Raw genomic sequence first — 16,465 nt, forward strand, 5'->3', positions numbered from 1 at the left:
AAGGTAGCGCAGCCACGTGCTGAAACCAGAATATTGGGAAATATCTCTGTCCCAAGCTACAAACCAAAAAACCATGCAACAGCTTTTCTGCAGCCACAGAATACAGTCTCAAAATTTAATGCATTCATATGTGAAAAGGGTTATTGGAGGTTCATTTTCAGAATTGTGTTCCCCTACACACAAGCAAAAAGGGTTATACTGAAGTCTTAAAATGGAAGACACATTCTTCCACTTGCAGCATTTTAGCTGTGCCCTGACTTAAAATCTACGTAAACATGTTCTCTGTGAAGGCAAGTTCAAGCGGAGCAGGTTCAACACAGCAGCTTGGCAGCATGCTGGAGTCCTACAAACACAGAAGCCTTTATGGCTGGGAAAAAAAAAAAGTATTGGGAAGTATTTAAATGCAATCTAGGGACTATAAGAAGTTGTAATAAATAGTGCATAAATCATAAGACAGCTTCAGTTTTGGCAGTAACAGTTTTCAGATATGCTCATTTGTAAGATTTGACATCAATTAATTTCAGCATAGAGCATCACTGATACTTCATGCAGTCATTGATACTTCATTGATACCTGCACGCAGTCACAGGTACAATTTACATACGTTGACCGCAGTCACAGCACAATTTACATACGTCAGGTGCATGCATGTGATGAATTGAGGCTAAGCATGTGACTGCAAAGAATTACCTCTCACTAGTGTAAGAAGAGTAGATATGGACAAGCACAAGTACATGATTTTACACTAAACATCGATCATAGCTTTCTCTGTTCTTTACTGCTCAAGGCATGGCTTTACTGCAGTTAACCTAAGTGACTGACGCTTTGGAACAGGTACTTTAGTTCTTTCCCTGCACTATAAGCTATGATCAAAATTATAGTCTTCTCCACACTACACTCATGTATATGGCTCCTAAGATACTTGTAGTCCTCTCAGTTCCTATAAAAAAACTTCAAAGCTGTAGTAAAATGTGCCTGTCCTGGGTTTATGCTGAAGATAGCAGAAGGACCCTAAAGAATTCCTCTGCTGGATAATTTAGCCTGCCGTCTTACTGAAACATGGGAAGGAGTTACAGGCTTAAGCAAGAGCAATAATCTGATTTTAGTATACATTCCAAGATTAACCTGCCAACCGGTGTTCAAAAGAGCACTAAATCTGGGTGAGAGAGATGTATATGGACAGTAGGTACACAAAGGAGTAATACATGAAAAGAGCTGAAAATTAATTCCACAGAAACAAGTCACAGGTCAGTTTCCCATCTTAGCTCACAAATTTGCATTGAAACATATGAATTATGGAAATCAATAAATGATTTAACATAATTTAGAAGTATTTAAATAACAAAAGAACAAGGAAGCAAAAATTATGCTCAGACAAAGCTATTTTATTATTATTACATTTTAAAACGTAAAATTAGCCAATGTTGGCACAGCTCCACTACACAGCAAAAGAAACTTTAAATAAACTTTGGGATAGGAAAAACAATCTTGGGAGAATACTACATGCTATATTCTGAAAGTAAATAGTTCTTTTCTCCTTGAATGCATTCAACTCAAACCTCAAAATATATTAGACCAATTAAGTTACTTTACTGAATTAACCTGCAGCAAAAAAAAAGCAAATCAAAGAAAATATGTAAACAATTTATGGCTGGAAGTAAGGTGTTTGTTTCATGATGATTTATCATCTTTTTCTCTAATTCAACTTTCTAAGCATGTTCCCATCAAGCTCTTTAAGGGGTAAATTCCACATGGAGGAATACATGGATTTTTGCAATGGGAAAGTGCAACATTAACAATTTCTTGTCAGTTGGCATCTTGTTCTGCAGTGGGAAAGACTGATGAAGAGCTCCCCAGAAGTCTAATATGATTTGACTCTTGTCATCATATTTTGCTCCCAGTTAATTGCACTTGTTCCTTCAGTTGAAGTAACTGGATTCTTAAAAGTCTGGATACCTGATTGCATTTTGGTTGGATTGTGGAAGTTCTGGCACCGCTGTCATTCTTTAATCTATAAACAAAAGTAAATTGAAAAAAACTCTGGTGAAAAAGAAAGTGCTAACGGTAAAATGGGCATAGATTTTTCAACATGATATTGTGAACTGTGGGAAAAACGTAATTCCTTCTGTTCTCAAATTCTCTGAAACAGTAATTCTGGAACAAAAGCAAGTGCTAAACAGTAATTCCCAGAGACTATTTAAAGAGTTATTTAGTCCCCAGTTCTACAAACATCAGAAATCATAGATGTAAATAAGATCCTGTTCACTTGAAGTTAAATTTAAGCATAAATGGGTGCAGGATTTAAGCCTAATTCTGGATCCTATTTAAGATCAGATAAGCTAAGAGCATTAAAGCACCGTAAGACACAGAGCCTTTGACAGACCTAGCACATTATTCCTATACACATTAGGAGAAGCCAGAAATTGTCAAGCTCTAGTTCCATTTTGACATTAAATGACTCAGCTTTGAGTCTCTGTATAAAAATATGGTTAATGTGACTAAACTTCTCTCCATCAGACCTAAAATTATGACTTAATTTCTAATTCAAAAACGATAACAAGAATTTTAAAATGACAGAAAGACCTTTGTATTTTATTATCCTAATAGAAGGCAAAACATTTGTATATACCTCCACAACCTGTGTTTCCTCCCACTGAAATAGGATCAGAAAATGCCTATAGGCATTGGTAAGAATCAAATGTACAACTACCTTTAGCATCCACATAGTAAAAACACAAACTAGCCACAGTAAAAATGGCCAACATTACCTATTTACAAACGACTTTTGATATATTTATACAGTCACATTTCAGGAAGACTAATGTATGTTAGAATCCTGAAGGATTATTTTTAACTGGAAAGACAGGAAAAAAACATTCAGAAGTTCCTTAACAAATTGAACAGAACTGTAGCAAATTTTCCTGATATCTTGCTGAAGAATTGTCTCTTTTTCAGCAGAAAAAACTCATGTTTTAAGCCAAAGGGCATAAAATCAAATAGGTCTTAATTACAAAAACTTATTGCTACATGAAAGTTAATACCATTCCTTAACAGTACATAAAGTCCATTATAAAAGCATCATACCTCTGTGATAACTCCTGCAGCAATAGTGGAACCACCATAGCGTAACATAAACCTTCCAAGCTCTTTAAAATCTTTATACAACTCTAGAGCTACAGGTCTTTGAGTTTGTAGTTCTATTAAAGCATTCTGTCCTTTAGTCAGAACCCTGCAGGGTTAAATAAGCAGAAAATCCTGTTGCTAATACAATCACGTATTAATCAAAAGAGAAAAATGAGTAAATGTAAAAATCATCCTGTAAAGCCAAAAGAAATTAAAATTACCAAGGCTGATCTCAAATATAACCTAAGCCACAAGACTGAAAACTCACTGGCCTACAGCATACCTTTTAAAAAGGCATTTGTGTTTGTTTTAAAAACTTCCAGAGAAGGGCATCCATCACAACATTTGGCAAATTGTTTCAAAATGTATTATCCCATTTAATATCTACTTTTTACGTCTAGTATAAATCCATCTTGTTTCAAACCCAGTTCCTGTGACTAAAGACGATGTGGGGTTCGTTTACTTCACCAGTTCATTATTCTGTAAAAGTCACGCTTTTTCTTCCCATTACCTTTCAGCGATAATTTTAGCTGTGCACTTTCTGGCAAAGAATCATTCTGATGATGGTATAGCTAACACTAGCAAATAACACTTCAACCCAAACACAGCTTTGAATAACTAGAAGGATGCTCCCATAGTTTAACTTAAGTGTGGGAAGAAACCAGATTCAGAGAAACCTAAATTAGTTGTTCTTCTCTGACCCGCTGTCTAGCAAAGCTTATTTTAGACCGTAACCCACTTCCAGAATTATACTAGGGATCCCATCCTATTTCAGGAAGAAAAGACATAATGTAAGAAATTTCTTTAAGTAGAGGTCTGGTAATCTGGAATTCACTCCTGATTCTGCAAATGACCTTAGGCAAGTCATTTTACTTCTTGGGTGATCATAACTTAATAAGTGGGATTAACTTTGCATAGCACTCTGAAATCTAAATGTGAAACCAATACAAAAATGAAAGCATATTTTTATGTCTTTATAAACACATTATTACTTTACAATAGAACCTACACGATTTCCACAAATTAACCAAAACTCAGCTGCCCATTCCTCATGTAATTATTAACTATTCGATACACTTACTTAGGTTTTTTCTTTGTCACTTCACCAGTGCTTTTGTGCAGGATGCTCAATAATCTTCTGATAGTAGCAGGTTCACTTACGGTTTGATAGTGTAAAAGCACCTAAAACAGTTTCATTTTTTCAGTTATTTAAACTTTCTAAAATAAACAGAAATCCTAGTTGTCAATACTTGAAAATAGTTCTTTTCAGGCTGATTTAGTAAACAAACGTTTATAAAACTTCTCACAGGAGTCTGCACGTCACATTCAATAACCTTTCCTACGACCTAATCTCTTTGTTTTCTGCAAAAACAGACACGGCAAAAAGGACATGCATTTTTTAATTACAAATACATTTTTCATTCTTAAGCATTTTGTTTGTGCCATGTCAGTATACTTCTGTAGCATGAACCAAATTTTTCAGGCGTCTTGCAATCTGGTGCACCATTACATTGAGTGCCTTCTTAATGCATAGACTACCCTGACTCTGTGGTGGAATATCATGTTCTTTGAAATTGCTTAGCTACATCACAAAAGCCAGTACAAGCACACATGAGCAGCCAGAATAGCACCTTACATCCTTTTCAAAATACAGAAGAATTAGGTATTTCAGCCAGTGGGAAAAAATAAATTTGGATGCTAAATGTGTCTTTTAAAAGGGTAAGGGGGAAAAAACCCTGAGTCACATACAATGAAAATAAGAGCTTTCAAAGAGACTCACAGGAAATCCTTTAGTAATTGGAACTTCAATATTAAAGATGAGAATCCGAGCTCTGAAACGAGTACAAACTTTAATGGGTTCCTTGGGATCACAAAATACAGAGCCAACACTGCAAGAGGGCAGAACAAAAGATACCGATGCATATCATGACATAAAACTGTTAAATCACTGCACTGAAAAAAGATAAATGCTTAGGAGCAGAGACAGCAACACTTCAATATAATTTTAAAAAAATTCAAAACACTTCACTAAAACCCATAGCCAAATTAATTCCTAGATAACATCGATGGTATTTTGTGGGTATGCATGAAGAGGTCTGTCTAGTTCAATGAACAATTACATCCATTGCTAACTAGCGTCTAAAAATGTCATTATTTCCTGGGACTTGGGTGCTTTGAAGAATTAGACTTTTGTTAGAGATTAACTGTTCCAGATCAACAGCACAAAATGCAGTGAGTTGCCCAAAACTGCAGTGCTACTGCCCACAATTCAACTGTTTGCTGGACAGGGGAACATAGGAATCAGGACTGCCAAAACTGAGGCTCTCTCATCAGTACTCACTTCCAAAAATCTCTACCTCTAATAAATCACGTCACAAGAAAGCTACTGCCAGTTACAAGTCAATAAGGCAGACTAGACACAGCTTTTTGAGAGCCGCTAATGTCCATCATCCAAAACTACAGGAAAATTAACCCCATCCAGAAAAACACGACCAAAGAGAATGAACAGCACAAACCTGTAAGTCAGATGAAATGGAATTTCAAAGACTTAAAACTTAGTACCTCTTGTTCCCCCAAGAAGACAAATGATATCAAAATAAAAAATGGATCCAAGCCTCCATTCAACAAGTAGAAGAGTGTTTATTTTCCTCACTTACCACAGAGAAACACACACCATTATGAAAAGGAAACACAGAAAAAATCCTATACTTTCCCCCAGAAAAGAGAGTATAACTTTGCAGAAACACCAAGGCAACCAGTTTTTCAAGAAGCAGCTTCAAAGCTTGATGTTTGAAGTCCAACTAAAACATACAAGAACTATCCAACTTATGAATCCAGCTACCTAGCCTAAACAACAATTGACAGACAGTAAATACACACCCCTAAAGGCTTGAGGCTATGCTTAGCATGAAACCTACATACTGAAATATACACTGAAAGCTATCTACTATATGTCTCATTGAATACATTAAAAAAGGGTCAGCAAAACATTTACAAAACAAAAATAAACTAAGTGTGCTAACCAACAGCTTCCCATCAATTAATTTATCCAATTTTAAATACTGGTATGCAATGGCAGTTGTATGGATAACTTTTGTTAGAAAGGTTTATGATTTAATAAGCTCTTCAGAAATCCTTTATTTCATTTAGCAACTAAGATCTACCTAACTAAGCAATTAAGATATCCAAGCAGAAGTCTAAAGGAAAAGTTTTTAAAGGTTACAAATGGGAGCACTAGGGCCAAATATGAACACTAACAGTATTCTTCTGAAGTTGCCGTTGTACATATAGCAGATGTTTCCAACGTTTGTACATGCAAGCCAGGTGATATGCATCACTTTGGTTTTAAATATCCTGGTAGCCAAATCATTCTTCAAGTAAACCGCTGATTGTTGAAGTGTAATAGTTATAAAGCTTTTCATTAAAAACAAACCGTTACTTAGACTGAAACTCAGTTTTGCTCACTTGATTTTGATGATATCCATGCCGGTCAAAGTGAGACTAACGTGATCTCCTGCTGCAGCCCAATCAACTGGTTCATCATGCAGTGTAATTCCTGGAAATGAGTAAGAACAGAACCTCACAGTGAAGTACCTAGGTTCTGAGCCACAAACAAACAGCTCTGTTTGGGCCATTTGTGCTTCATCAACCATTACTCATCAATTTTCAATATGAATGGGTTGAGAGTAAAAGCTTTTTAACTGAGAACACTGAGGAAGCATTTTTTTTTTCCTTGGTGAGGACTCACTATTCTCTCACCCCACCCTGCACAATAACATGGCTTTATTTAAGCCAGAAGAGGGGACTTGGCACTTGTCACACAGAGCGGATGACGGATGACGCAGTCTCGAAAATACCATAGTACTAATATCTCTGTCTGCCCCACCCATCCTTTGATGCACAAGCACGCCCTAGACCGCATCTTTCATATACTTTAATAGTATTGTGTCAACTTTCATTTACCTTAAGCTGGTTTGCTGACTCTTTCATAAAAAAGTGTAACAGATGCCTTTCGTTCACAACGACATTGTATCTATGAGAAAGCATCTTTAAAAGTAATCTTATTCTGATTTTTGATGCACTTTAAATGCTTTAAAGACAACTTGGCTGGTAGGTGAAGATAAAACTAATTACTCATGACATTGACTTAACATTCTGAGGTTTCTGGTAGACACCAAGACAGTCATTTCTCAGCAAAAATAAATAAATAAATCACTTTTTTATAAATCCCGCACACCTTTATAGGATCTGATTCTATTTCATTACAGATTGTATTTACTGATTTGCAAATCTGTTCCCAAAATCACTTGTCAAGGCATGCCAGAAAACCTCATTCAAACGTAAGCATGTTAAGCACTGCTTTTTAAACAGTGTGGATAATTACTTCATATATATGTATCATTCTCACAGAAAGATAAATGAAATTCAGCTTCTTGAAAGGAAAAACTGGAATCCTAATGTGCACACCACCTTTAGTCAATATGGTGTGATAAACTAGATTATCTCTTCTTTACATTACCTAAAAGTACGTGCTTAATGAACTAACGCTCCTAACCTCCATCGACATTTCAGCCACATGAGATGCAATACACATAAGAAAATTCACAGAACTGTATCATCAGGGGATTCTCAGACAAAATACATCTTCTTCCATGCCACTTCCCCCACTCCCACAGCTGACTACGGGGTGTGACTACAGCAGTTCGATACCCATAGTCTCGTTATTGTAATATTCCCCTACACTGTGAGTAATGTTTACAAAGGTATAATCCAGCATACTGAAGAGCTTCCCAAATTAGCACTGAACAAGCTGGTTTTCAAATCAGAACAGGACAGCTGCATCAGCACATTGCTGAACCTAGGCTAAACAGCTAGATGCATAAGTCCATTGATTTATTTTGAAGGCTTAACTGTTAATTCATTGGTCAATGTTGTAGGAAAAATTTCATCATTTTACCTTTGATTTTGTAATTTTGTATAAGAAATAAAAACACTCTGTGGTACAAAGACAGTAAGCTGAATTATGAAACAGTTAAACATTTAATATCTTAACTATTCCTCTTTCCATAAATCAAATGTATTGATAGTATTTTAAAACCAATTTTCTACTCCTTTGTAGCCGCCCAAGACAATTACATCCAAAAAGTTTGCATATTATGAAAGGTTCAATGGCAAATCTTATGAACAGCAGCACAAACTTAATTCTCAAGTTTTTGCATCTCGTTTGCAAGATTAATTTCTGAACGTTGTTCAACATCCTCACACTTCCTAATAGTGGTAACACTCCACAGCAAAGCTGAATATTAATGATTCTTGTATTGCATATTTTTCTAACTGTAAACTGTGGAGCTCAGATGTTTTCATGGATTCTTCGTGAAGTAAAGTAAAAAGTCATGAGGCTATAACATTAAGAATATTTGATGCTGTAAAAAAGATAAAAAGCACGCAACATTTCACATACTCTTCAGACATATTTATACAGACACAGTCACATCTAAAGAAATTCGTTTTATGCTTTCACATTTTATGTTTGACAGTTAGTATCAGTTTGACAATCTGTTACCATTTCAGTAACTGCTTCTAGCCCAGTATTGACCTGAGAGTAAACAAGCTTCTGAAGACTGTACCTTTTGCAGTGCAAGTTTCATTGGGAGGCATTGCCAGAAGTCGTTCACCAACCTGAATATAGCCTGCTTCTATTTTACCAGTCACACAAAATCCTGATCCTTGGTCTGTAATAAACACAGTAATAATTTCAAATAACTTCATAGTCAATTTCCCATCATGAGTTAGCCCTTCAGCAGTTTTTAATATAATAAGGCTTTTCCCCCAGTACAGAGTTCAGCATTTGCAAGTTAGCCAGCTGTGCCTCATAATGAAAATGAAACATTACATTCAAAACCTCTAGATCTTATATTTTTCAGAAGTAATATCCTTCTTTAAACAAATGTAGGTGCATGAAGAAGCATGTTTTAGTTTTTCAGTATTAGATTAAGTCTCTTATTTTCTAGCAATTTTACTTAATTCAGCTCTTTCTCATTACAACTACAGACAAAAACATTTCACAGACAGCTTACAAAAATTCTCTCACAGATGGACCCAAATTCCTATGCTCTTTACTGTTTAACTGATTCAGAATTCTGGAAGCTCCAACTGCAAACTTCTTTTACTCCTAGAAAGTCAAAGATTGATTCTGTCCTATCTAATATGAGAAGTTATTGTAATAATGGATGACTTACTATTTCCAAGTAAAAAATTTACATACATTTTTCTTCTTGAAAGTCCATACACTTAACTAATACCCTATCCATTATGTTAATGATAAATTGATTATTTTTAAAAAATGTGCAATACAGACTCGCTGTGTACTTCTAGTGCTACACACACCCACTTATATGTACACAGCTAAAAAAATGCCTCATCTCTCGTCTGCAGGTATGTTTATACAGAATCCTCTGAAGTAATTTTACCAAGACTGTCATTATCATTCCAGACAGCAAATAGACCTTTTGCTGAATATTAGAATCCAGTGATAAGCACGCATCTTAGTATTTTGTGTGTCATATTAATCTTGAGCCACATACTACCAATTCCTTCCTCTGCATTCATTACAATTATTGATGAATGCTTCCGTCTATCTAGCTGGAAAAGTATTACCAGTATACCTTATAAGCTAATTTTCATCTATAAATTCCAGCAAATGAATGACTATAGTTAATTAACATATGACATACGACATCAAAAGAATAGAAAACTGGAGAAACAGAGACATGCTAGAGAAAAAAAAACTGCAAATCACGGTACAAATACCACCTGGATATTGTGCATAGAAGAACCTGAAGCTGGCTCTGCAAGCATTTGCAGACAACCAAAGTCATTAACCAGTTGCAGCCTCCCAACCTTGCCCTGCTCTCCCCCAGAAAGAATCAAAAAATAATTCTTCTTCCTTTAACACCACCAGTTCTGGCTTGGTAAAGCAGTATGTTGTCTAGGACCTCACTTTGCCACATGCTGACTGCTTCCTGCAAAGTACAAAGTTCCTTCAGCTCCCATAGCAAATCAATGCAAGCACAAAATCTATAGGGGTAGACAGAACCAGGCCATAACAAAGGGCCTGATTTTATATCCATCTTAATACTTAGGTTCTGCCAGGACATGGGGTTTTTGTCCATGGTTTTTCGCTGCTGGACAAGGCTGTTCTAAAGTTAAGTCAAGTAATACCCTTGATTGCATTATATTGTAAGTGGAGACTGATGCAGAGGTGAAGATGCATGAATTCAGAGGGACCTCTTGGGTCAGGAGACAGTGTGATTGGAGAGAGTATTAGGAGCGCTAAGGGGTACAGCAGCTAAAATAAGGCTGAGGTAGATGAATCACATGCAAGATAACCTTAATAAAGGAAAGGCTACACAAGAGTAAGCTCAGCACTCTCACATTTTACATACTTCTATGAACAGCTCCTCCTGCGTATGCATGCAGGTCGGTATAGGGCTGAGCGTAACTGTTGCTTCATGTAATGGTACCTGCAGCTACTTCCTCTGGTGGCACCTAAGTTAGTTAAGCTTGAAGTCACAAGCTGGGGAGGGCACAAAACTGAAAAAACACATTTAAAGTGATAAACCTGATATTTGTAAATTGATTTCCCTTCCAAAGCCATTATTTATTTGTTTACTTTGGCATATCAGATCTTTTTCCCAGAGGAGGTTTGGTAAAAAATGCTCATTTTGTGAAATTAAACTCAACACAGAAATGATTATTGCAACAAAAAAGTTGTAATATTATTTTGAAAGATCTTAATCAATAGTCTCAATATAGTTTCCCACAGATCACAGGACTGAAAAAAAAAATACAGTGACAGCCTTAATGAAGGAATTAGTGGTAACACACTGGGGCAAGTTCTCACATAAGAGAGTCCTCACATAAGTTCTCATACCCAATACATAAAGTAAAATTTCTATTAAAATAGTAATTTCAAGTAACAAATATTTAATTACAAACATGCATAACATTTCAAATAAGCTCTCATGTAGCTTGCAATGTTTCTTGAGGGAGCTGCAGAAAGTTTAAAACAAGGTAAGTGTTCCAAACCTTGTTTTTATTGTTTTTTTCTAAATTAAATGTAAATGCATTTAGCTGAAAAAATATCAAATTTACCTCAAAAATCTTAATTGCTGACAGCAGTCTATTTCCTCCAGACAATGGGAATAAAAACCAATTATAGTTACTGGTTGCTGCTATTTACAAAATTAGTGCTAGAGAACAGCTAGCTACCTTTAATTACTTCCTTAGCTGCTTATAAGAGCCTCAGCACCACCACACTTTTCTTCATCCCTCCCACAAAGGTGTAATATGAAAATGGGGGAATTTATCATCACCAACAACTACAACAATGAACATAAAAGGACTAAGTCAAACTGCCTAAATCTAGGAGTGGAATATAAACGAGCTCAAAGATACACTTCGAAAAAGTTTGAGAAACGTTCATCTACAGAACAAGAACCAATTTTAAAAAGAGGAAGTCCCAAAGTCTGTCCCACAGAACTACCAACTCATTATACAGTCACCTAGCAAGCCATCTAGATTTTCTTCTTCCTCAATATCTTTTTCAGCGTGTTTCTTCAGTAGTACTACCTAAAATGTCACGAAGAACAGTGTATGAAAACTTACTATTCCTGTTCAAGTATCCTGACGCAAATAAAGCTCTTGTTTTAAAAAATCATATTTTAAATAATTTTTCAATGTACATCTGTGCATACATGTATTAAATAACAGTGCAAGGATGGTAAAAATATTATAAAAACAACCCACCTTTAAAAACATCAGCGACACACAACCTAAATGGTTTATCCACTGATCTTTGTGGTGGCTTGAAAGAATCTGCAAATAAATTGATAACATGTTTTAGAATTTCTGTACTCAATGACCATCACACAGAATCACAGAATGGCCAAGGTTGGAAGGGACATAAGGAGATCATCTAGGGCAACCCCCCTGCTCAGACAGGGTCTTCTACAGCACATTGCACAGGATCACGTCCAGACGGGTTTGGAATATCTCCAAGGAAGGAGACTCCACAACTTCTCTGGGCAACCTGTGCCAGCGCTCTGTCACCCTCACAGTCAAGAAGTTTCTCCTCAGGTTCAGATAGAACTGCCTGTGTTTCCGTTTGTGCCCATTGCCCCTTGTCCTGTCGCTGGGCACCACGGAGAAGAGGCTGGCCCCATCCTCTGGACACCCTCCCTTCAGATACCTGTACATATTGATTAGATCTCCCTTCAGTCTTCTCTTCTCCAGGCTGAACAGGCCCAGCTCTCTCAGCCTTTCTTCAGAGCAGAGGTGCTCCAGTCCCCTCATCATCTTTGTAGCCCTCCACTGGACTCTCTCCAGTAGTGCCATGTCTCTCCTGTAGTGGGGAGCCCAGAACTGGACACAGTACTCCAGGTGAGGCCTCACCAGGGCTGAGGAGAGGGGCAGGATCACCTCCCTCCACCTGCTGGCAACACTCTTCCTAATGCAGCCCAGGATACCAGTGGCCTTCTTGGCCACAAGGGCACATTGCTGGCTCATGCTTAACTTGTTGCCCACCAGCACTCCCAGGTCCTTCTCGGCAGAGCGACTTTCTAGCGGGTCAACCCCCAGCCTGGACTGGTGCATGGGATTATTCCTGCCTAGGTGCAGGACCCTGCACTTCCCTTGGCTGAACTTCAGGAGGTTCCTCTCCGCCCAACTCTCCAGCCTGTCCAGGTCCCTCTGAATGGCAGCACAGTCTTCTGGTGCGTTAGCCTCTCCCCCCAGTTTAGTATCATCAGCAAACTTGCTGAGGGTGCACTCTGTCCCTTCCTCCAGGTCATTGATGAATACATTGAACAAGACTGGACCCAGGACTGACCCCTGGGGGACACCACTAGCCACAGGCCTCCAACTAGACTCTGTGCCACTGACCACAACCCTCTGAGCTCGGCCATCCAGCCAGTTTGCGATCCACCTCACTGTCCACTCATCTAGCCCACACTTCCTGACTTTATCTATGAGGATGTGATGGGAGACAGTGTCAAAAGCCTTGCTGAAGTCCAGAAAGACAACATCCACTGCTCTGCCCTCATCTACCCAGCCAGTCATTCCGTCATAGAAGGCTATCAGATTGGTCAAGCATGATTTCCCTTGGGTGAATCCATGCTGACTACTCCTGATCACCTTCTTGTCCTCCACATGCTTAGTGATGACCTCCAGGATGAGCTGTTCCATCACCTTGCCAGGGATGGAGGTGAGGCTGACAGGCCTGTAGTTTCCTGGCTCCTCCTTCTTGCCATTTTGGAAGACTGGGGTGACGCTGGCTTTCTTCCAGTCCTCAGCCCTCTCTCCTGATCTCCAGGACCTTTCCAAGATGATCGAGAGTGGCCTAGCAATAACATCCGCCAGCTCCTTCAGCACTTGTGGGTGCATCCCATCAGGGCCCATGGACTTGTGGGTGTCAAGTTTGCCTAAACAATCTCTAACCCGATCCTCCTCAACCAAGGGAAAGTCTTCCTTTGTCCAGACTCTCTCCTTGGCCTTCTGGGTCAGGGATTCCTGAGGGCTGGCCTTAGCAGTGAACACTGAAGCACTATCTCGACAATTTCTCATTTAAGGGCAAATCAACTATACTGCATTCCAAAGTCGTTGTCTCACTTCTTCCCCAAAAGTTTTGACATGCGCATACACACAACTACAATATCATGCTAGTTTTTAAATTAGAAAAACTGCACTCACCAATTTGCTCTAACAAACACTTTCCTTTATACCACTTAGCGAGTTCATCTGACTGACCCCTTGTGACTAGATTTTCTCCACCAAGACCACTCGTTGGGATATAAGCCACATCAGACTCCTAATTAAGAAAGTAAATAGAAGTTAAACATACATTATAACAACATCTTAAGAAAAATAAGGGATGCATTTTTCAACATTATGCTTCCAAGGTATGAAAGAACAGTTAGCACATTTATATTCTCCCTTATGTATTTCCCCTTATGGAGAAGGCAAATTCTTTGGTTGATCCATCTCCATTCCGTTTATCTCTTTGCTGATCCTAGTGCTCTGCTCTTTACCAAAGCAAGGAGTCAGGTATATCTAAAAATGGTGATAACAACATTATTCACTAGAAGCTGAATTTGAGCGAGAAACTCCCACTCTGTATTTGACAGGCACATTCCAGTTTGAATTGCTAGTTCAAGCATAACAACTTCAGGAAGGCCACAACTTTTTGAAATAGATAATTTGAACTGAGGAAACATGAAAAGAACACTCAAGAACGGCAAATAAATAATATTCTTACTGGTGCATAATTCACAAAGAAACTTGCTCTGATAAAACCATCTACGGTAATTCATGTAATTCTGAACATTAAGATAGTCTGTTCTACTTTGGAGAAAACAATCCTAACAGGCTACAAAAAAGGCAAATACCCAAAAGATTTAGCAGATCTAAACAAAGAAGAGGAAACATTACCGAAGAGTGTCAAGAACTGACTGACCTTATCCAAGGCTTAATAAACACCCTACCAATAAGATGGTAATCTACTATACTACGTGCACATACCACCAGCAGGGAAGTGACACAAAATAATAACCTGGCTGAAACAATACAAAAACCTCATTCTACCCTCACCTCAAAGCCTGAGCGAAACAAAGATCTCAGAAATTTACATTACCTTAAAGCCAGCTTGCTTAAGAAATTGGCCAAGTTTGCCAATAATTTCCTGAAATCTTTCCTGTTGCCAATTGACCTAAAATAGAACAAAGATTATGAGGAAAAAAAATCTAGGTTTTTAAAAATGCAGTGTTACAGTGAGCTTGAGACCTGAACAAACAGATGCATGTCATCAAATCTACAGTTCCCGGTGGTGTTCTTTACCCACAGCACCTAAGCATATTATAAATGCCATTCTTCCAGGTATATCAACAGTTCAATGGAGTGAGACCATACCTATTAACACCTAGTGACAGAAAACATCCCAAACATTAATTTCAAAGCCCATTCGTTCATTTGGCCATGAATAGCACCTTTTTTTTTTTTAATTCACACAAAATTCAGATTTAGCAAGATCATACATGACAAAGCAATAATCTAAAATGTAGTAGTATTTAATATTGTTTACATGTTTGAAGAAAGCTCTTGGGGCCTTGATTTGGATGACCAACCTTGCAGATGCCACACAGTTAGTTGCTTCTCTGAAATCCAGAGGGACACTCACACACATAGGAGGGAGTCCCCCTGCTCATTTTAGCATCCAAACTACCCTACCATGTGCTTTGAAAATATATTGATAAAACAGAAAGAAAAATACTGTAAAGGTTAAATACGGGGAGGGGAGGGGAGGGGAGGGGAGGGGGAGAACTTTTTTTTTTTTTTTTTAAAAGCTTCACAAGTACTGATCTTTAAACTTAAGAGAGTACAATCCTGGAAGGAAATCTTTCCATTAAATAGAAAAATTAAGCTCCTACCTGGTCCATTTTATTGACTGCAACAGCTAGCTGTGTCACTCCAAGAGAACGCACTAATAATCCATGTTCTCGAGTTTGTCCACCAGTCTCAAACCCTGCTTCAAACTCTCCTCTGCTAGCATCCACAACCAAAATAGCCACATCAGCCTAGATTTAAAAAATAAAAAAAACAAAAAAAACCACACAATTAAAACTAGTTAAGAGGTGGAAATAATCCAGGGAAGTAGGTCAGTCATCAACATTTCACACAAAATGTACTTTACACCAAAGGAATACTGATATGCTTCAAATGTAATTGCAACTGCTTATTTCTATCTCCCTTTTCATGCTCACATAAGTGAGATATTATGGCATATTACATTATCTCATGCCATAAACCACAATTTTACATTAAATACTAGCCATCTCTTAGTTTAGGGAACCTACCTTCTTCAAACTACGCACCATAGATGTCCGCTACAGATTTCAAGTTAACATAAGCGGCCTATACTCCACAAGCTTAAGAACAGATATGAGAAAAATTGTTTGTTCTACCTGCTGGCCATGCTCAGGACTCTGCCTAGAAGCCTGAGTCTGGACACATTCGTACTGAGAAGCAGCAAAAATGACAGATAAACCACCTCACTGTATAGTTGGGACAATCAGCCCACTGCATATTAGATGTGGACGTTTCCATCTACTCAACGCATTGGAGCATGCCAAGCTCATGAGGCGGTAATTGTGGTTCAGACCCCAAAGCTTTCAAGAACACTAGATGGAAGGTAGAAAACCCTAACTAGCCTATTACATATTTTACCATCTAGGATAAACCTCTGCCAGGATATTAGCAGATAGGTATCAAGCTGTCTGCAGCATCGTAC

At 37.9% G+C, this 16,465-nt stretch overlaps 1 protein-coding gene across 1 annotated transcript in view; it reads right to left on the reverse strand.

Annotated features, from left to right (window-relative positions):
- Positions 1-1,364: 1,364 nt before the first annotated feature.
- Positions 1,365-16,465, reverse strand: part of HBS1L (HBS1 like translational GTPase) — a 65,536-nt gene continuing 50,435 nt past the window's right edge. The window contains exons 9-18 of the mRNA XM_068938379.1: positions 15,606-15,752; positions 14,813-14,887; positions 13,873-13,990; positions 11,932-12,000; positions 8,751-8,855; positions 6,589-6,679; positions 4,904-5,012; positions 4,205-4,305; positions 3,085-3,229; positions 1,365-2,011 (exon numbers count right to left, since the gene is read on the reverse strand). Coding sequence (XP_068794480.1) covers positions 2,000-2,011; positions 3,085-3,229; positions 4,205-4,305; positions 4,904-5,012; positions 6,589-6,679; positions 8,751-8,855; positions 11,932-12,000; positions 13,873-13,990; positions 14,813-14,887; positions 15,606-15,752 — 972 coding nt within the window. The 3' untranslated portion in view covers positions 1,365-1,999. The remainder of the gene's footprint in view (positions 2,012-3,084; positions 3,230-4,204; positions 4,306-4,903; positions 5,013-6,588; positions 6,680-8,750; positions 8,856-11,931; positions 12,001-13,872; positions 13,991-14,812; positions 14,888-15,605; positions 15,753-16,465) is intronic.

The sequence above is a fragment of the Struthio camelus genome, chromosome 3 (assembly GCF_040807025.1).
Source record: "Struthio camelus isolate bStrCam1 chromosome 3, bStrCam1.hap1, whole genome shotgun sequence".
NCBI classification, from domain to species: Eukaryota; Metazoa; Chordata; class Aves; order Struthioniformes; family Struthionidae; genus Struthio; species Struthio camelus.